Source organism: Gekko japonicus, unplaced genomic scaffold, assembly GCF_001447785.1.
Source record: "Gekko japonicus isolate JY-2015 unplaced genomic scaffold, Gekko_japonicus_V1.1 scaffold2395, whole genome shotgun sequence".
In the NCBI taxonomy this organism is placed as follows: domain Eukaryota; kingdom Metazoa; phylum Chordata; class Lepidosauria; order Squamata; family Gekkonidae; genus Gekko; species Gekko japonicus.
The window spans coordinates 255,188-276,390 of record NW_015167607.1 but is presented as its reverse complement, the minus strand read 5'-3'; the positions used below and the strand labels follow the sequence as shown (position 1 = coordinate 276,390).

Sequence of the window (21,203 nt, the reverse complement as noted above, 5' to 3'; positions counted from 1 at the left end):
TGGCCAATTCATTTATATCATACTTGTTATGTTTATTTGATTTATATTATACTTGCTGTTATGCTTATTTGATCATTGTATACTTGCTTACTTGCTTGTGCGTTATCTTTTTGCCAGTGGTGTTCTTTTTTGTTCCCTTTTTTTTTTAAAGGCCACATTAAATCAATGGCGAAGTTGGTCACTTTGAAAATCTGTCTCAAGATAACTGGGCTGGGTCCTGATCAATGTTCCCTCTAAGCTGTGGAGTCTTGTGAGCAAGAATTCTACTTTGTGAGCTCCTGGCATTAAAGTTGTGAGCCAGCGATTTGGCTGCTGCATAAATTAAGTTTGCTCTGGAGCCATCCCTCCTGAGCTAAGCCAAAAATGTGTGAGCCGGAGACCAAAAAACTGTGAGCTGGCTCACACGGACTCAGCTTAGAGGGAACACTGGTCCCAATGATACACTCAGCTAATTTATTTATTTATTTATTTATACCTTCGGCTTATATACCGCCCTGACCCCGAAGGGTCTCTGGGCGGTTTACATAGTGGTTCTAACCAACCAATTAACCTGACTAGGGCCACATTATCTACAGGGTGGTGACTGCCTACCAGCACCCCGGGCTAGTTGTCATCCGGCTTCCTTCCGCGGCTTCAGGTATTGGTGTCCTGGTGCCCTTCCTGGAGCCGATCTTCCCTGAGCAGCTTCCTCCGGCAGGTCTCGTGTGGCTCTGTGTTGGCTGCAGTTCCGGCTACTGTCCACAGGTGGCTCCGCCGTGCTGCGCCGCACGTCACCACGCTCTCCAAGGCTCCACCTCCGACGTTGCTCCACCGGGTCGCCAGGAACTGCTCCGCCGCCATCGTTGCCGTTGCCGTCGCCGAACCCTCTACCTCACAAGGAGGAGGGGTGTCCCCTGCCACCTAGGGCAGGTACCCACTTTATCTACTTGCATTTATGATGCTTTCGAACCGCTGGGTGGACGGGAAGACACCTTCCCCACAGCCCACTGGTCTCCCTGAAATGCTGCTGCTGGGAGACAGGGGACCTCCAGGAACAGCAGGAGGACTGCACTGCAACGGGGGACCTGGCAAAAAGTTACCCCCCCCCCTTGGGCAGAAGTTATTGTTGGGATCCAACCAACCATCACACCGGTCAAGACTTTGCATTTTCTTATTCCTACCTCCAGTTTTCTGTCCCGCAAAGTATTTTTCCCCCTAAAACCCCTGGCTTTTTATCCATCCATTGCCAATTTCGATCGCCATGAATGAAAACGTAAACAGCCAAACTTTGTCTTAACAACCATTAAGGCATTTGGCACGTAGGGCTTCGGATAGAACTTTTTTACACACAGTTTTACGTACCTGTGCTTTTATACAGCATCCCTGTCATGGTCCCAGCAGCCACTGTGTTCAGATCATCTTCCGCGCCTCGCGTCTTCTCTATGACGACTCCAAATGCGCTGTACAGCAGTGCTGGAATGGAAGTCACATTGCCAGTCCAACAAAATGAAATAAATCACAATAAGTACAATTTGGGCACACAGACCCAAAAAGATTCTGCTCTCAAAATTATCTGCTTTCGAAGGGAATCAGACTTGAAATGACCCACTCCGCTAGCTGCCTACAGAGAATAAGAACTGTGATGATCGGGCAGGGAGATTTGTACAAGATTTTTAAAAGAGTCAATACTTTCCCCCGTCTTGTAGTCTAAAAATGACTAACGTGGATATGGGAAGACAGGGGTCTATTAAGGTATTTGCAAGGCTAAATTAGGCTAGCAGGAAGTTCAGGATGCGAAGTTTTTCTAATTTGGGGGTCCTAAAATAAGGATGCCACAAGTGCTCCAACATGACCCCCCCCTTTAAGATAGTACTACATTTGAAGGCAATGAACACTCTGAGGCTGCGGTCACACACGCTAAGTAATCCACTTTCAGTGCACTTTCCGACTGGATTTTTACTGTATGAACTGGCAAAATCCAGTTGGAAAGTGCATTGAAAGTGGACGGAAAGTGGGTTATTTAGTCTGTGTGACCAGAGCTACTGAGTCTGTGCCCAGACTCCCTTCACCTGCTGATGCCACGTCCTCATTTCAGACAAGAGTAGAGGGTTTGCACAGATCAGGTCATCAATGGCAACTGTCTCTCCCCCCAGACACCCAGCACGGAACCCAACGCACAACTCCTTCGTGCACTGTGGACAACTTGGAGGCAAGGGAATTCTTGTCCAAAGTGAAAAAAGCAATCCTGATCTCTAACTCATCCAGAGAAAATACAGGGAAAGACTGTTCTCTTACATTACACTGGGCTTTGGAGAAGGCAGAACCAGAATCAGACCATGCACTCAAGGACAAACAGAAACACAGACTCAGAGTTGGAAGGGACCTCCAGGGTCATCTAGTCCAACTCCCTGCACAATGCAGGAAATCCACAAATACCTCCCCCCCAGACCCCCAGTGACCGCTGTTCCACGCCCAGAAGATGACAAAAAACCTCCAGGATCTCCAGCCAAACTGGCCTGGAGAAAAAACTGCTTCCTGACCCCCAAAGTTGGAATCAGCATTTCCCTGGGCGTGTAAGAAAGTGCCATGAGAACAAAGCACTGATGCAACTCTTCCTGCCTTCCCTCTCGTGATCTGCCTAAGTTCACATCATGTGCTACATAGCAAACCTGTTTTAAAACTGAAGAGTAATTCAAAAGCATTTTGGCATGGGGTCTGCTGTTCATTCTCTCCGAAGTGTTTTTTTTTTAAAATTCACTGGACAATCTGGATGCCCGGCAATCAGAATCTTGACGTTTTTACAGCACAATTCAGCTCAATGATACTCCTCGTCCTCAATGATGTAGCACTGTGACATTGCAACGGCCCAAACCTGACGTGCATTGTTACGTAGCAGAGTTCTTAGACAAGGGAAATCTTTTAAAAGACATCACATCAGAAGTGATCGGATCTCAAGTTGCGAGTTCCTGTGGAGATCCCTCTTGCTACCAATTATTTTTTTGGGGGAAATGATAAATAGGCACCTCTAAAAACAAACAAACCAAAAAAGCTGGTGGAAAACAAAGGAATTCTATGTGCTGTAGCTGAACAGGGGTATTTCCACAGCTGTTAATATAAAGACAAATGGACGCAAGCAGTTGATGACTGGAGCACTGTGTAAAGGGGTGTGGCTCAATACCGGCTATGAGAAGATAAGGGCTGAAAGTGGGCAAAGGCAAAAATGATAGTTGGCAATGGCGAGGAATTCAGTAAAGGTAAAGGTTCCCTTGCTCGAAAGCCAGTCGAGTCCGACTCTAGGGTTGCGGCGCTCATCTCCATTTCAAAGCCGAAGAGCCAGTGCTGTCCAAAGACATTTCCGTGGTCATGTGGCTGGCATGACTAAACACCAAGGCGCACGGAACGCTGTTACCTTCCCCCCAAAGTGGTACCTATTTATCTACTTGCAATTTCTTGCTTTCGAACTGCTAGGTTGGCAGGAGCTGGAAGTAGAGATGGGAGCTCACTCCATCATGCGGCACCCGGGTCTCAAACTGCTGAACTACTGACCTTCCACAGCCTGCAGTTCAGCGTCTTAACCACTTGAGCCACCGCAGCTCAGTGGGAAACACTAAAAGAGACCCGGCACCACCACACGTGTAGATGAGAGGATCTGCTTTTCAGTAACCCAATGCTTATTCTTTCAAGATGAAAGGGGATTTAAACGGGGATGCAAAAAAAGGATCAGCCCTGTAATGTCGGAAAAGGCAGTAAGCATAGGTCCAATATCACCCTGGGTACTCCTGATGTGTAGTTAGGGATTCTCCAAATGGCAGAGACAAACAGTAGCACTGCGTTTTCTGAAGGAAAACAAAAATCTCCCTGAGCCTGTCGTGTCATTCATGAATCCAAGGATCAATTTTAACTGGGCTGGTCAATTGGACAGAGAATACAAATATGCATGACAAATACGAATGAAGTGGAACTGAACACTTTAAAATGATCAGGAATATTAAAACACTAATATTATTCTGCTCTACTGTCCAAGAGTGCTAAATTGTAGATCCAAAAGAAGTGACCTGCACTGTTTGCAAATAATGAACAGAGGAGTCATCATGTTGGAGCCAATATGACAGGTAAAAAATGAGCATACAAAATTTCGGATAATTTATATTGCTATTGTAAAGGTACCGAGAAATACAAAACAGTCCATTGTTTTAATTCTATCATATCTTGTTTCAATAAAACACTTGTTTTGTACTGAAAACAGTGATAGCTCAGTGTGTCTTTTTATCAGGGCGCCTCTCTTCCCCCAAAGCACCAGATTTCTAACACGCCTTTCACCAAACTGCATCAAGTTCTCTCGCACAGTTCGCAAACTTGCCACTAAAGACAGGTCAGGGTAAAGAACTGGAACAAACAGGGCAAGGGTACTCAAGAAAACAAACACAGCTGCAAAGCATCTGTTCATGTGTCACTTGGAACATTGGAATCTTGAACTTTTGAGACGTTTGAGCTCAAGCGGCAACATTTTCCATGTGAGGTGCTAAACTAAAATGTCTTTCCAAAAAGACTAAAAATGTCTTTCCAAAAAGCTTTTAAAAAGGCAGGTAATGATCTCTCAGGCCTCTGAATCTCATTTCAAAGGCTTGGTGAGAGAGTCAGTTGTCAGGTCTTCAAGATAGTTTACGTTCTGCAATGCAGTCCATTGGGGCTGTCAAAAACAAACCACTAGACAGAACTTCCATCTTAAATTTTTCAGACTTCCAGATTTATGGAGAAGTTAAGCTTAGTTTACTCTAGGTGACCTTGACTACTGTAGGTGACCTTGACTGTACTGTAGTCCACAGCTCTGGACTACAAAATAAGCTTACTTACCTAGAGATCCAAGAGTATTGGCCCATAATGCCCCTTGCCTGGTCACCATGTTTAAAATCCTGCAAGTAATATGAGAGAGAGAGAATGAATGCACTCAGTGAAGTACAATTTGCAGGTCTAAAAGCACCACATACAATTGTGTTATTTAATACTTTTTATTATAGAGCTTATTTTTTGTATTTTTTGTATTATTTTTTTGCCCAAGGTCATCCAGCAGGTACAAGTGGAGGAGTGGGGAATCAAACCTGGTTCTCCCAGATTAGAGTCCACGTACTTAACCACTACACCAAACTCAAGAAGAGAGAAACTAGATCCAAACATATTTTTCCAGTACTACCTACTCATTCTAGTGCCATGAAAATGTTTCATCCAGCAAAAGCATACACAATACAATACAGAACCTTTATTGGCATATAAAATCAGTAAGATAAAAATTTTGTCAAGCTAAAATTACATCTATAAATCTTAGAGCACACCAATATTAAGAATAGTTGCTTGCTACCAAAATCTTAAGACAAAAATCCAGCAATCTGTACAGTCACTTCTGGAGTCTTATCAGCAAGGAGAAACCTGATTGCATTATCAGAATTGATCCTAGACAGTAAGGGCTTCATCAAAAATAGTCGGAGATTGTGAATGGAAAGGGCAGCGTAGCAGAATATGATCTAAGGTATCGGGTTCTCTAAGTGAGCATTTGCAGATTCTGTCGCATTTCAGGATGCCTCTATATCTACCTGAGACCCAGGATGAGGGGAAAACATAGAATCTGGTCAGCTGTGAGACGTCAGAATAATCCCCCAAAATCTCTGAGGCTCTGGAAGTTAATAGGAGGGTATGTTGCCCTCCCTCCGAGGAGGCTCATCAGCCAAGGGAAGATAAGCAATGAGCATACACGAAACAATGTGTGCCACTACTTTTCCCCAAAGATTCCCCCCCCCCCCATTTTTTGCAACAGAAAATTTGAGAAATGATGGGGAGAAGGGGGGGGGACAATGTGTATGAAAGCAAATGCTTCTTAAGGAAAAGTTTTCCACACTTAAAATATACAGTATGGAAAAAGTCCTTAGACTTTTAAAAAAATTTCAAATGGAAAAAAAAATAGAGGGAGGAAAACTGAAAAAATATGCGTTTTGCCTTTTGGAATGAGTGACATGAAAGACTCAAAAGGGTTGCATAAGTTTTTTTTAATGTAAGACAATCTACAGTGTTAGATAAAGAATGAAAACTTTTGTAGAAAAAGCCCAGCAGGACCTCATTAGCATAATAGGCCACACCCAAAACCAGAAATTAATTAGCATACTGGCCACACCCCTGACATCACAACTCATTAGCATAATAGACCACACCCCATGTCACCACACCCACCTTTTGCTTCTCATTCTGTTTACTTTGTTGTCAAAACCCTGGGCTTTTTTTTGTAGCAGGAACTTCTTTGCATATTAGGCCACACACCCCTAATGTAGCCAATCCTAATGGGTTCCTGCTGTTGGGTGTGGCTTATTATGCTAATGAGTGCCTGCTGGGCGTGGTCAACTCAGAAGCCAGCCGGAACTCCGTTCCTGTGCGTTCCTGCCCAAAAATAGCCCTGGATAAAGATAATTCCTATGTGTACTGTAGAACAGATGGTACACTGTGTACGCTGTAGAACACACATCTGGGAACACACGCTAGGAATAATTTATTCTTACACTTTCCCCAACTTTCCTATTTTCAAAAAAATGGGGCTGTGGTGGCTCAGAGGTTAAGACACTGAGCTGGAGACCTGAAGGTCTGTAAAGACCCGGGTGCCACATGACGGAGTGCGCTCCTGTCTCTGGCCCCAGCTCCTGCCAACCTAGCAGTTCGAAAGGAAGAAACTGCAAGTAGATTAATAGGTACCGCTCCGGTGGGAAGGAAACAGCGTTCTAAGGTTTTTACTGGCTCATAACCAGCTAGGATAGTATCAGGAATTTTTCTATTTGTCTTTTAAATTGTTATGTACTGGTTGAAGACTGTAATAATAAACTGACCGACTGTAACAGCGCTCCGTGCGCCTCGGCATTTAGTCATGCCAGTCACATAACCACTGAAACGTCTTTGGACAGCGCTGGCTCTTCAGCTTGGAAACACAGATGAGCACCGCCCCCTAGAGTTGGATTCGACTAGCTTTCGAGCAAGGAAAACCTTTACCTTTTTATTTTCAAGAAAACCACTATAAGGTCTTGCTGTTGAATATATTTCCAAATGATCATAAAAACGAAAATAGGTATTTGACTGTTTATATGACGACAGCTGCAAGAATCTTATATGCCAAATATTGGAAAACTATGGTGATACCAACGAAACAGGAGTTTGTGAATAAACTTTTTGAAACAGCAGAAAATGATAAACTGACTCTAGAAATGAGATTAAGTAAAGAGTGGACATTTCAAAAAACATGGGAAACGTTTTATGATTGGTATAATGCCAATGTAGTAGAAGATTAGGCAAGGATAGCGCAATGGACTTGAGAACACAGAAGATAGAAGAATGGAAAGTGTTTGATATAGCGTTTTTATTAAGTAATTGCATATAAGCATATAATGTAACTGTACTCTTGGTATATACGTTATGTGTAGTAGAGTGTCTGTCTGTAGTGTGTAGATTTGTTTGTTGTAGATTATAAAAAATTAATAAAAGTGTACCTATGGGTACTTAAAAAAAGAAGAAGAAAACCACTATAAGGAATTGTTATATTTGAATTATAAAACACTTTTTATTCAGCTCTTAAAAATACTGTTGCTGTTTTATTCTTAGAGCATCTGAGACATGGATGTACCGAAAACATCCAGTTTCCAACTTAGAATGAAAACATTCGATTGGAATGACTGAATCACGCGACCTTCAGTGTGTCTTCCCTGGTAGAGGAGGAAAAATAAGGCAGGGATTAATATCATTCTGCTGCCATCTGCTGGTTGAAAAGACTTCATGTTTGTCACTGCATCCACACAAAATCTTTAATTTGTCAACCAATAGCCAAGCAGTTCAGTTTCCTACCAGAATCAAATCCATAATCACACTCGGACACTCCCAGCAAGCGAGAACACAAGGGAATCCAGCAATATGAGGCTAAATATTTCAGATACTGAGGCTAAATATTTGAAAAATAGACCAAAAATGAGCAAATATTGATGAGGGGATTTTACAGGGTGTTCATCTGAATTATGTACTTACTGTACATTTCTAGGTTTAGACCAAGCCATGCTTTGTGTATCCTTCAAACCCAGCCGCAGGCCATTCAGTGCCCCGAATGCAGCTCCTGTTAAGGAAGAACATCAAGGAATTAGTAGCCGCAGCGCGTGAGAACTGAACCCTACATAATGGTTAAATTCAGGGCTATTTTTGGGCAGGAACGCACAGGAACGGCGTTCCAGCTGGCTCCCGAGCTGGCCACGCCCAGCAGGAACTCATTAGCATAATAGGCTACACCCAACACCAGAAACTCATTAGGATTGGCTACATTAGGGGTGTGTGGCCTAACATGCAAAGGAGTTCCTGCTACAAAAAAGCCCTGGGTTTTGACAACAAACAAGGTAAACAGAATAAGAAGGGAAAGGTGGGTGTAGCTGGATGACCACACTTCTGGTAAAATGGGGGTGCAGCCTAATATTCTAATGAGCTGTGCTGTCAGGGTTGTGGCCTAATATGCTAATGAGTTCCTGCTGTTGGGTGTGGCCTATTATGCTAATGAGTTCCTGCTGGGCTTTTTCTACCAAAAGAGCCCTGGTTAAATTACTGTGAACACAAACAGGGAATCTACAGATAAAATACTGTAAGAACAGCAGCTTTTCAGTTTCTACTGTAGCAGGCCGACTGTGTCGTTAGATTTCTGTTATATCGGAGAAACGGCAATGAAATCCCACAGGCAAAGAGCGTGGGTGAATGGGGGCTTCCGCTGACTGCACTCTGGTCCACGCTCCCCACGCTCCCCCTCCCCATCTGCATATTCATTTCTCTGTACTGTGTTCGCCTTAACACTGATCAGAAACAGCGCGGGCTATCAGGAAATATTCAGTAGCATTTATGTGTTGTAAAACTGCCAGCTGATAAGAGCATGTATTCTTAGCAATGAACCCATGCTGTAAGTTGAAGTCATCAGGGACCGCCATGTGTGTATGCTTCCCTTCTAGTGCTAAACAGGATGTCAGCTGTTCAGCACACTCTCAAGAGAAGCACAATACCGCCACATGCTGTTCTCCACTGTCTCCAGAACGGGGACAACGGCAGACAGGTTGAATAGACAGTATCTTACTTTCCCAGCAGTGTAACACTGTTACTGACATGGTACTGAGGCAGACAGCTGACTACCGCTGGGATTTAGGGACAAACAATACAGTTAATCGCCTGCTCCCGAATTATGAAGCGAATGGTTCACTGTTCACTCTTAGCTGCGAACACACTTCGTTACTGTACAACGATTCGGTCTGGAAATAATGAACGTGGCTTCAAAAGAGAGGGATAAAATCGTTACGCTACCAAAAAACTTAAAGGAGAGGAAGGAACGCTAATTTAAATAAATCAGGCAAGGTGGGGGAAGGAAGAGAAGTCAGTCCAGAGCAGGGCCCCCGCACCTTTTCCGGTCTGTGGGCACATCTGGGATTCTGACATGGCATGGTGGGCCCAGCAACAAAATGGCTGCCACAGGAATCAGAGCCAGCCACGTGTTACATCAGTAACACGATGTAGATCCTTGTGCTGTAGCGGCAGCTGCTGCCAAAAAAAAGTCTGCACAGCCAATCAAATCTCCAAAAATCAATCAAAAGTCACGGTAAATTGTTTATGGTTTATAGGTTCACTTTGTTTTTCACATTGTTAGATATGCTATTGAATGCCTATTGATAGTTCAGAGGGCAGAAGGCACTTTATTGAGTTAATGACAGCGAACAGAACAGGCTTTAATTAGAATACATTGTAAAAACAAGGTATTTTGTTCCAAAGTTTATTGAATTATACATCATTTTTCAATGCTTACATTTTTTATTCATATTGTACCGGTTAATATGTTTAACTGTTCTTTAGTTCATTATGGACTTGGCTAATGTTATAAAAATGTGATTGTTATGTTTTCTTAATACTACTGTATTATACCAATAAAATGTTATTGGAAAAGTCTTGCTGGGCAAAAAGCCCCACCTGGCCCCACCCACTTCCCTTGGTGGGCACCAGAAAAAGGTGTTGGCAGGTGACATGGCCCCCCCACGGACACCATACTGGGGACTCCCTGGCCGAGATCACAGACCCGGTTACCAGCGTTCCCTCCACGCTGAGTCAGTGTGAGCTAGCTCACAGTTTTTTAGCTTCCAGCTCAGATGGATGGCTCCAGAGCAAACTAATTTATGCAGCAGCCAAATCGCTCGCTCACAACTTTAATGCCAGCAGCTCACAAAGTAGAATTTTTGCTCACAAGACTCCACAGCTTAGAGCAGGGGTGTCGAACTCATTTGTTATGAGGGCCGGATCTGACATAAATGAGACCTTGTTGGGCCGGGCCATGTGGGTCATGAAATGTAATGCCAGGTAGCGGAGATATAAACTTTATAAAAGGACACAAACACAAAGGGTTTTTTTTTACTTGAAATAAAATTATGCTTAAAACATTAGCACTCTTGCAATATTTTGTTTATTTAACAGTGTCTGGTAACTGACACCTCTTTCTCTGAATTATTGCATCAAAATGTCTGTGCTGTTGCAATCTTGAGCAGGCTGTTCAGGTGTGTATCTGTAGGCTGCAAACTTACCACAGCAGCAGCAGAACTGGAAGAAGCAGCAGAAGACAGCCAGTTCCACTGCAGGCCTGATAGAAGCCCCCTGGGGGCCTCATCCGGCTCCCGGACCACATGTTTGACACCCCTGGCTTAGAGGGATCATTGCCGGTTACCAATGCATCTGGGTACCAGTTACTTGCATGCTGCATATGACTCAGTTCAGTACTGTTACAACAGACCAATACACCCACCCCTTTAGGAGGAAGGCATGTAAATTCGTATTTGCTTGCTTTAGGCACAAAATGTATCTCTGAAGTGCTCGTTTTAGTCTTAAACGATTCTTTCCCACAAACTAGTTCCAAACTGATAATACATTGTATTTGGCAATATATATTATTTTTAATAATTTTAACAGCGTCAAATGTAATGGTAAATAAACGCCCTATACCTGTCATGCAACATCCACCAATGGTAAAGAATGCCAGCTCAAATCTTCCCCTAGTTTTGCTAGCTCCAGTGGGTAAAATAAATTCATCTGTGTCCTAAAAGAGAGAAACAAAATCCCAGTATTATATAGTTGCGTGTGAATCCATTCAGCTTATCATCAACATTTCACATCCATTTACCCTAGGTTGGCATTTACATTGAAAGGTCAATAAAAAAAACAAAGAAAAAAAATTCAGCGGCCCTTAGCCACATTTTAGAGATTCAAATGAAAGACTAGCTGAACTGTACATGTTCATTTGGTGAAAAGGGTTCTTTTGCAGGTAGCAGTTTATTTCAGCGGTGACTGAGCATTTCCACGAATGCAACAGCACCTTACAAGAGCATCTTGTGTCAGGAGGAGAACAAAGTTTGAGTCCAGTGGCACATTTAAGACCAATCCAGTTTTATTCAAGGTATAATCTTTTGTGTGCACACACACGTCTTCAAATACAACGAAATGGAAATTACCAGTCCATACATACAGGTAGAGGGTGAACCGTAAATTAGCCTACAGCATAATGAAGATGCTTAACAGATGCAAGGACCAAACAGGAATAATAAGATTAGTTTATATGGTTACCCTTTGTTTGGGTTTAATTTCAGAGGAAAACATAGTGAAATATTCTGTTGTGGCAGAAGGGTCCTGGTGCCAGAATAAAGTGCAGATGCTGATGGGACAAAATGGTAGGATCCAACCTGTATTTCACATCAAATGAGAAGTCTGTGATTATAATGAGCCATCAACTTTGTTTAATGGTACATATTGTCTTCTGCACAGATTATTAACAATGTACAATGGTGGCTTTAGAAATGAAGTATGCTAGTTAAGATTGAGGCAAACACTGTTCCATTTTCATGTTTATATATACACACACACACACACACACACACACACACATGCAACAGTTGCTACATGCTGCCCATGGGTGTATGCTTCCAGACTAGCGCTGAGCAGGATGTTGACTGCTCAGCACACTCTCAGAGAAGCACAGTACTGCCCCATACTGGTGTCAGATGCCTCCAGAACAAAGACAGTGACAGCCAGGTAAAATGGACAGTACTTTCATCTCCCAGTAGTGTAACACTGTCAGAGACATGGTACTGACACAGACAGCTGACTACCACTGGCATTTAGAAAGAAATTATAATCAGTGGCCTCTACATCATCAAGCTAGGGACAGGTCATAGTTAGCTTCAGAACATGACAATCTCTCTGCTTGTGCTTAACTTCCAGTAGAGAGTGCCGAAGGCTGTTGTTGAAGACACGGGGCCATGCATGGTGGTGGGTCTTTAAGTGCTGTCACGGAAAGGGCTGAAGGAAGCCTTAGAGGCACTCTCGAGCAAAAGTTGCCTGTTTGGGATCCAGGGACAGCCCCTCCCTTATGCTGGAAGGTGGTACAGCTCCCTCTACATGTGCTACACAAGGATGTCTCACGCCAATTATATATATTATTTTTGAAATGGTATCCTCGTTGGGAGATCTTTAAAGTGTCTCATGATGAGAGTGATAGATAGAAATTAAGATGTGGCAAATAAGAGGTATATTCCAGCTGATTGTGTGTGTTAAAAAAATGGAAGGAAATTACTAAAGGTGATTTTGATATATGGACAAGAATAAGGAATGATGGAAGGAAAATAGACATACAAATGGATAAATTTATTGATTAAAATAAATGAGGAGGACTGTGAGTGAGGCAATGTGAAAGGTTTGGTTAACATAAGAATGGGAAGAAGTTAAAATAAGAGTCTGTTTAACCAAATTGTTAATGTGGTGTATTGTGAAGAATTTCTGTGGTGATTTATGTATGTGTGTCCATTAAGCATAAAATCCAATAAATATATAATAATAATTGTCTCACACCAATGCTAATGTATTGATTGTTCCCAGCTCTTGAAAACTTTATTATCTCCACACAATTCTTCTATTGCACAAGCATTCATAAAATGTTTGTTTCAATCATTGTTTGGAGAAGTAATTTACTGAAGGAGCAATCCTTTTCTCCCCAATATCCTGGGAAGTCCACAAGCGGGTATGAGGGCAATAGCTTCCCACCTAGGCAATTGGCATTCAGGGGCATAGTGTCTCCGAATGTGTTTCATGGAGCAGCCACAGCGAACAACAATTAAATCTGTTGTCCTTTTAAGGCCATGTAATTTAAGGTAGGAGCTGCGGTGGCTCAAGTGGTTAAGATGCTGAACTGCAGGCTGTGGAAGGTCGGTAGTTCAGCAGTTCGAGACCCGAGTGTGCCGCATGACAGAGTGAGCTCCCGTCTCTGGCCCCAGCTCCTGCCAACCTAGCCGTTCAAAAGGAAGAAATTGCAAGTAGATAAATAGGTACCACTTCGGTGGGCAGGTAACAGTGTTCCGGGCGCCTCGGCGTCTAGTCATGCTGGCCACATGACCACGGAAACGTCTTTGGACAGCGCTGGCTCTTCAGATTTGAAACGGAGATGAGCACCGCAACCCTAGAGTCGGACTCGACTGGCTTTCGAGCAAGGGAACATTTACCTTTAATTTAGAGTACACCAAGAAACTTCATGGCAGAAAATTTCCTGAGGCACACGTACACTGCAAAGCGCCAGCATTACGAAAACAGACCTCTCTCTGTCCACATTCACAACTGCATTTTGTAAACCTCTATCACGGCCCATCTCAATGGTGTCTTTTCTTAACCCATCATGCTAAACATGTCAGCCCTTTTTCACAGTGAAAGTGCTTCAGTTCTTCAATTATTTTGTACTAATTTTGGTGTCTGGTGTAGTGGTTAAGCGCGCAGACTCTAATATGGGTTTGATTCCCCACTCCTCCACATGCAGCTGTTGGTGTGACCATGGGTCAGTCAGTTCTCTCTGAGCTGTTCTGGAATGAGCTCTCTCAGCCCCAACTACCTCACAAGGTGTCTGTTGTGGGGAGGGGAAGGAATGTGTAAGCCGCTCTGAGAGTCCAAGTGAAGGGTGGGTATAAAACCAATCTCCTCTTCTTTGTTTTGCTTCTATAATATCCCCCTTGAGGTGGAGTGATCAGAACTAAACGAAACCATATTGTGGATTTATATAAAGGCAGTTTAAGTTTAGGGCCGTGGTGGCTCAGAGGTTAAGATGCTGAGCTGCAGACCAGAAGGTCGGTAGCTCGGCAGTTCGAGACCCGAGTGCCGCATGATAGAATGAGCTCCCGTCTCAGGCCCCAGCTCCTGCCAACTTAGCAATTCAGAAGCAAGGAATTGCAAGTAGATAAATAGGTACTGCTTCAGTGGGAAGGTAACAGTGTTCCGTGCGCCTCGGCATTTATTCATGTCGGCCACATGGCCATAGAAAAAGTCTTCGGACAGCGCTAGCTCTTCAGCTTGGAAATGGAGATGAGCACCGTACCCTAGAGTTGGATTCGACTGGCTTTTTTTTTAACCTTTTATCAATTGGATTCGAGCAAGGGAAACCTCTACCTTCTAATTATTGAAGTTAGATCCCACTTTCAATCTCTCTCTTTTTTAATTAATCCACAACACAGAATTTTTCATTTTTGATAGCCATCACAGAGTTAAGATTTTCACCAGTATATCTAACACAGCTCCTACATCACCCAGCACAGTTTCCTGCGTATGTAACTTCTACTTACAAACTTTACACAACTTACAAATTAGTAAGCATCTTAATACCTGTCAGCAACATCTGGAGTTTAGCACAACTGAATAGACATGTATATCTTACCTGTATAAGGTATCTGGGGTCGACATTTAAATACGGAGACAGAGGGCTCATTCCGGTCACTGAAAGGGGGAAGGGGAAACGGGATAATTTGTACCTATTCTCTCAATCTGAAAACAGGCAAGAACAGGCCCTTCATGCATCTATTCTATCTTAACTACCATGTGACGTACAGCCATTTTATAAACAAAACTAACCACTGGAATCCCTCCAACATCTGGCTACCCAATTACCTAAAGTTCTTTTGATGTTCTAGAATTTAATTTCAGGAATTAAAACAGCTTTTTAACAGTTATCGGCAAACTTCGCACATGCTCAGAAGTCTTTAGAGATCAAGTCCTAACCCCTAGTTAACCTTGGGTTCAAACTAGGCCTCAAATTTCTTCAGTGGAGGCGGAAAGCAGTGTACCCTCTAAGCTGAGTCAATGTGAGCCAGCTCACAGTTTTTTTGCCTCCAGCTCACACATTTTTGTCTTAGCTCAGGAAGGGATGGCTGCAGAGCAAACTAGTTTATGCAGAAGCCAAATCGCACGCTCACAACTTTGAGAGCCAGTTTGGTGTCTAGTTTATGCGGAAGCCAAATCGCAGGCTCACAACTTTAACGCCAGTAGCCCACAAAGTAGAATTTTTGCTCACAAGGCTCCACGGGGAGCATTGGTGGAAAGTGCTGTTAAGTCACAGCCAACTTATGGTGACCCCTTAGGGTTTTCAAGGCAAGATATGTTCAGAGGTGGTTTGCCATTGTCTGCCTCTCTGTCACACCCCTGGTATTCTTTGGAGGTGTCCCCCCCAAATACTAGCTAGGGCCGACCCTGTCTAACTTCCAAGATCTGATGAGATCAGGCTAGCCTGGGGAACCCATACAGGGCTCCGTTTCTCTAACACTACATATAACAGTGTTATATCCTTGTACTGTATTTAACTAATGCAGAAGTTCTACCACGTTCTAACTCTGTGTTACTGTTACTCTCTTTTTTTTTAATTCTGCCCTTTCACCAGGGAGTCCGTAACAGACTCCTGCCACCCCCCCCTTTCAACCTCACAACACAAGTAACCGTTATGGCAATAACTGCCACAAGGTTATTTTAATGGCTGACCACAAATTCTAACCCAGTCCTCCCTGCCTGGAAGCCTATTACACATCCCCTCTCACTTCATCTGAAGAGGAGACGAGAAGAGCTCTTAAAATAAATATACTGCAGTTAGTTTTCAACCACCCCAGTTCTATCACTGGTGATGTTCAGAATCAGCATCCAACCTTTCTCTCTTGCTCTTTATGACAGGCCTGTTGGGGGGGGGGGGGGAGGGGAGGTGGTTCTGCAGGTATGAGGGACCCAGGCTCTGACAGGCTTTGTATGTGATGGCCAATCACTTCACTTAAGCCCGATAAGAACACCAGTTCAAGCAGGGTCACCCACTAGGGTTTAACTGAGCAAACTTTCAGAAGGACTTTTCTCTTCCAGTACAATGAAATATTAGGTCAGACTTCAGATCTTGTGTCGGTAGAACACTTATCAGAACTACGGCTTGCCCAAGGTCATCCAGCCAGGTGCAAGTGGAGGAGTGGGGAATCAAACCCGGTTCTCCCGGATTAGAGTCCCCGCACTTAACCACTACACCAAACTGGCTCTTGCACCCTTAAGTGCAAACTGGCTCTCGCAACCCTTAAGTGCAAACTGGCTCTCGCAACACTTAAGTGCAAACTGGCTCTCGCAACACTTAAGTGCTCACACCTCAGGAAGGAGAAACGACTGAGCTGCTTCCAAAAGGGGAGTTAAGTGACCTTGAAAAAGGCGGCTGGAAGGCCCATGGGGCCCTGACGTCTCCTCCCTGGGGTTCCCAACTCCAGCTATTCATGGAGATTTAGGGGCAGAGGCCTGGGGAGAGGAGGGAGCCACGCAGTCCCATCTTCCCAGCTGCCATTTCTTCCAAGGGAACTGATCTTTGTAGCAGGAAAAATCGGTTTCAGAAGGCAGCCGTGCCGGTCTGCCGGAGCAGAGCAAAACCCGAGTCCGGGGGCGCCACGTTGGAGGCCCACGAGGGCGGCCGAGCACGAGCCAGTGTTCCCCCTAAGCCGAGTTGGTGTGAGCTAGCTCACAGTTTTTTAGCCTCCAGCTCACACACTTTTGGCATAGCTCAGGAAGGGTGGCTCCAGAGCAAACTAACTAGCCAAATCGCACGCTCACAACTTTAATTGCCAGCAGCCCACAAAGTAGAATCTTTGCTCACAAGACTCCAGAGCTTAGAGGGGACACTGGCCACGAGCCCCCCCCCCCCCCCCGAGAGCCCCACCCCCCCGAGAGACTCAGCGCTCCCTTGCGCCAGGCACGAGTAGAAGCGGAGGATCTATCCACCGCTTCGAACTCCTGCCTGGCGGAGGGAGCCCTGGGAGAGCCCACGTGCCCCTGGAACTCCCGTCGGTCTCCAGGCCCCACCTGGAAGCTGGCAACCCTGCCCCCACCTTGACTCCTTTTGGGGGAGGGGGGACGCTTCCGCTTCCGGCCTCGTTTTCGCACCCCTCCCCTCCCCTCCCCGCGGAGAAACACCGCCAGGCCCCGCGGGGCGACACTCACGGGGCACTCCGGCCAGGTCCGCGTGGGAGTAGCCCGGCCCGCCGACTCCTCCCCCGACGCCGAAGAGGCCTCCGAGGCCGGAGCCCTTCGAATTCCCGCCCGCCGCGGCGGCGGCCCCCTCCATGGCGGAGCCCCTCGTTCGCCCTGCCCTTCCCTCGGCGTCCGGCTCCCTCCTCACGCGGGCCGGAAACTGCCGTAAAGCGCGACCGTCGCCCCTCACGCGGGCCGCGAGCTGGGAAGCGCGCGACGACTTCCTTCCCTTCGCCTCTTCCGCTTTCGCGACGCCGCCGGTGCTGCTTTCCGGCTCGGCGGGGGAAGACGGAAGCGGAAACAGATGGGAGGGCCTGCCGAGGCCGGCCCTGTTGCTGCCTGGAAGGGGGTGGGACGCCGCCTGAGGGAAGGAAGGGGAGGAGGAGGGGGGGCTCGTGCCGTCCCCGGGCGGGAAAATTTGGGGCCGGGCCCGCTTTGCCTTTCCCCGGGCCAGGGAGGATGTGGCGGCGAAGTCTCCCGGGGGTCCTGCCTCTGCCTCCTCCTGGTGACCCTCGGCTGGCCCTGCCTTCTCCTCCTCCTCTCGCCCTAGATAATTGAGGGGTGTGTGTGTGTGTGTGTGTTGAGGTAAATAAGGGGCGGGGTGGGGCTGGGCTGCTGCTGCACACCAAGCATGAGGGCGGGGCCTGAGGGGGGCAGCCTCAGGAAAAGAATTCGGCTGGACCCCCTTCTCGCCGCCTCCGCCGAAGCCAGCGCCGGGAGCCCGGAGGAAGGACAGCCCCCTTCCTGGGATAGGAAAGTGACACAGCAGCAGCCTCCTCCTCCTCCTCCTCTTTTGCCTCCTCCCCCCAGCAGGGAGCGAGGGCCCAGAAGCAGCAGCAGCAGCAGCAAAGGCAGCCCCGCAGTCACGGTGGGGAACAAAGGTCCGTGCAAAAAAAAAAACCCAACCAAATTTTAGTTGATGGGATAAGAGTGAAAAACTTGGGAAACTCCGTTTTATGATTCTATAATTATCTCGGATTTTTAGCTGATTGTGTCATTTACTGTCTCTGATTTTAGTGTTGTATATGCCATTAAAGGTCTATTGATTGATTGATTGAAAAAAAACCCAAAATAGCACCGTGTGTGTGGGGGGGGAGGCTGCTTGGCTCTTCTGGGGGGTGGGGGAGCATGTGTGAGGAAGCACCCCCCCCCTTTTAAAGTCCACCTTTTGTTGTTGCGATGGCACAGCCCCGGACGCCTGGTGCTGACGCCGGAGAAGCGGCTCCTTCCTGAGTTCCGAATCCTCTCCAGATACTTGGCTGTAAAGTCTCCATCGGACTTCACCGTGGCTGTCCTAAGCACGCTTTCTTGGAGGCAGCTCCCTCTGAGCAAAGCGGTGCTTCTCGGACTGGGCTGTGTAACGACCGCTGTGGTTTTTTTTAAACGACGATGGTGTGACAAAATGGGTTCTGAGTTTGTTTGTTTTTTTGGTGAGGTTTCCTGGAGAAACTGGAAATTGCACCTGCATGATGCAATAACGTGCATGGTTCCATGTAAATGCTAAGGACGTGGATGTTCTCTCTAAGCTGTGGAGTCTTGGGAGCAGTGTTCCCTCTAAGCCAGTGATGGCGAACCTTTTAGAGACCGAGTGCCCAAACTGCGACCCAAAACCCACTTCTTTATCACAAAGTGCCAACACGGCAATTTAACCTGAATGCTGAGGTTTTACTTTAGAAAAAAACAACTCATACATTAACTTAAGGTGATCCAAACAAAGTAAGGAAAGCAATCCCAATTGCTTTCGTTTACTTAAAATTATTTCTCACAGAATTCGACACTTCAATGATGGTCTGGGCCTGGCTGGGGTGATGGCACGCGTGCCCACAGAGAGGGCTCTGAGTGCCACCTCTGGCACCCGTGCCATAGGTTCGCCACCACTGCTCTAAGCTGAGTTAGTGTGAGCTAGCTCACAGTTTTTTAGCCTCCTGCTCACATGCTTTTGCCTTAGCTCAGGAAGGATGGCTCTGGAGCAAACTAATTTATGCAGTCGCCAAATCGCTCGCTCACAACCTCAATGCCAGCTGTGCACGAACTAGACTCCACAGCTTGGAGCATTGCTTGTGAGCAAAAATTCTACTTTGTGAGCTGCTGGCATTAAAGTTGTGAGTGAGCAGTTTGGCTGCTGCATAAATTAGTTTGCTCAGGAGCCATCCTTCCTGAGCTAAGACAAAAATGTGTGAGGCAGAGGCTAAAAAACTGTGAGCTGGCTCACACTAACTGAGCTTAGAGGGAACACTGGACATGATACTCCTGTCTCGCAAGACACTACACAGCAATTAAAAGGAAATCCCCACAAGGGCATTTTTGACTGAGTGGCGTATTGGGCAATGTTTAGCAGCATTCTTGACTGAGTGGCGTATTGGGCAATGTTAAGCAGGGAAATAATAGATGAAAGCCTTCGGCAACAAAGAATAGATGGCTAGTAGACAATATTTGACCCAACTGAGAGATGCTGCAACCCTGCTTGTTATGCTTCTGAATTTGCTTGTGCTAATGAACCCTCAGTGAAAACGCATAAATTCATTTTATGTTTGAGATGGCAAAATTTATGCTTTAAAAGAAGGTAATAGATATTATTTGGGTTTATGCTGGTGAAAAACATGTGAGAACTCTGTAATTTGTACAATGAAAAGGTAGCAGGCAAGACCCATTTTAAGCTTTGAAATTAAAATGTTTTATTTCAGTAACAAATTTCAGTACTAAAAACAGTACTTTGGCTGATATGCTTATTATGGTGTGAACTTCTGTGTGGTGTGAACTTCATCACATGCACGAAGAGAGTAGTGAAGATTTTAGAAATACGTGCATGCTTGAGTCTGGTGAGGGGTAAACCTATTTTACAAAGTGAAATTAATGGATCTATTTCTATAGTTTATTGGAAATAAGTCCCACTTATTTAAATGTAGGTTGCTCCCAAGAAAATATGCATCAATAAAAAGTATCCTGTTACTTTGTTTACTCTGTGTTTGTGTTACCGTCTTTAGCTCTTCCTAGCAATAACTTTTCTACCTTATCTGGAAGTATTTTCTGCCACTTAATTTTACTGTTAATTTGAACAATACATAGTTTGTAAAGAAACTAACATTTAATGAAAACAGTAAGTGATTTCTCAGCTCTGGATATGCTTTGGCTTAAGGAGCACTGTGCTGAATTCCAGATTATCCAAAAAAGAAGTCAAAGCAGTATGCTTTATTTGATTGTGTCAGTTACTTAAATATTCTGGTCAATTATTGCCATTTCATCCAAATATGCTTATTGGGAGAAGTGATTGACAGTAGCTCCCTACTGAGTTGTATACATTGTGGCAAATCCAAGGTTTCCTCTGTGTGTAAGTGCAATATTGCCCTGAGCTAAGGCATAGAAGGGAAATTTGGTGTCTGCAGGGGATACAGCTACAAAGACTATTAGTAACTGTATCCCGTTTGGTTTTAATATCACGTTTTGGAAGTGCTTCATAGCAGTGACATATGGTTGTGATTTTTTTTTCCAGTTTTCAAACAAAGGAGGATTACCTCTTGGATGGAGAATAAAGGACCCAAGGCAGTGGATTCAAAGAGGTAAAACCGGAACACTGAGCTGTTGAAAGGGATCATATAATACTTGAAAGATTATTTCTTAGGGTCCTGCACATCGCAGGGAAGCCATAGCCTGCCTTGGTCCGGCTGTGTTGCTTTATATCAGACCTGGATTAACTGTGGCTGTAGGGAATTAACAAAAGTAATTGGTACGGCAGGAAGGGAGTGAACTGGGAAGTGCTAGTTTCAAATATCATTTCCACCATGAATTAACTTTGTGTTAAGGAAACTTGTTGTCATGTCCCCCCCCCCCCCAGGTCCCACCTGTAGTACGGTTGTAAA

At 45.2% G+C, this 21,203-nt stretch overlaps 2 protein-coding genes across 2 annotated transcripts in view; one reads left to right on the top strand and one right to left on the bottom strand.

The window, feature by feature from the left end:
• Nucleotides 1-1,341: 1,341 nt before the first annotated feature.
• Nucleotides 1,342-17,506, bottom strand: TIMM23B (translocase of inner mitochondrial membrane 23 homolog B (yeast); the record flags this gene model as incomplete). Its single annotated transcript, XM_015414007.1, has 6 exons — nt 17,317-17,506; nt 14,747-14,805; nt 11,005-11,098; nt 8,026-8,110; nt 4,834-4,892; nt 1,342-1,452 (listed from the first exon to the last, which is right to left on the bottom strand). Coding segments are annotated over exons 1-6 (532 nt in total), but the record flags the coding sequence as incomplete, so codon positions are not given.
• Nucleotides 17,507-17,883: 377 nt separating this feature from the next.
• Nucleotides 17,884-21,203, top strand: part of PARG (poly(ADP-ribose) glycohydrolase) — a 114,748-nt gene continuing 111,428 nt past the window's right edge. The window contains exons 1-2 of the mRNA XM_015414006.1: nt 17,884-18,227; nt 20,837-20,903. Coding sequence (XP_015269492.1) covers nt 17,978-18,227; nt 20,837-20,903 — 317 coding nt within the window. The 5' untranslated portion in view covers nt 17,884-17,977. The remainder of the gene's footprint in view (nt 18,228-20,836; nt 20,904-21,203) is intronic.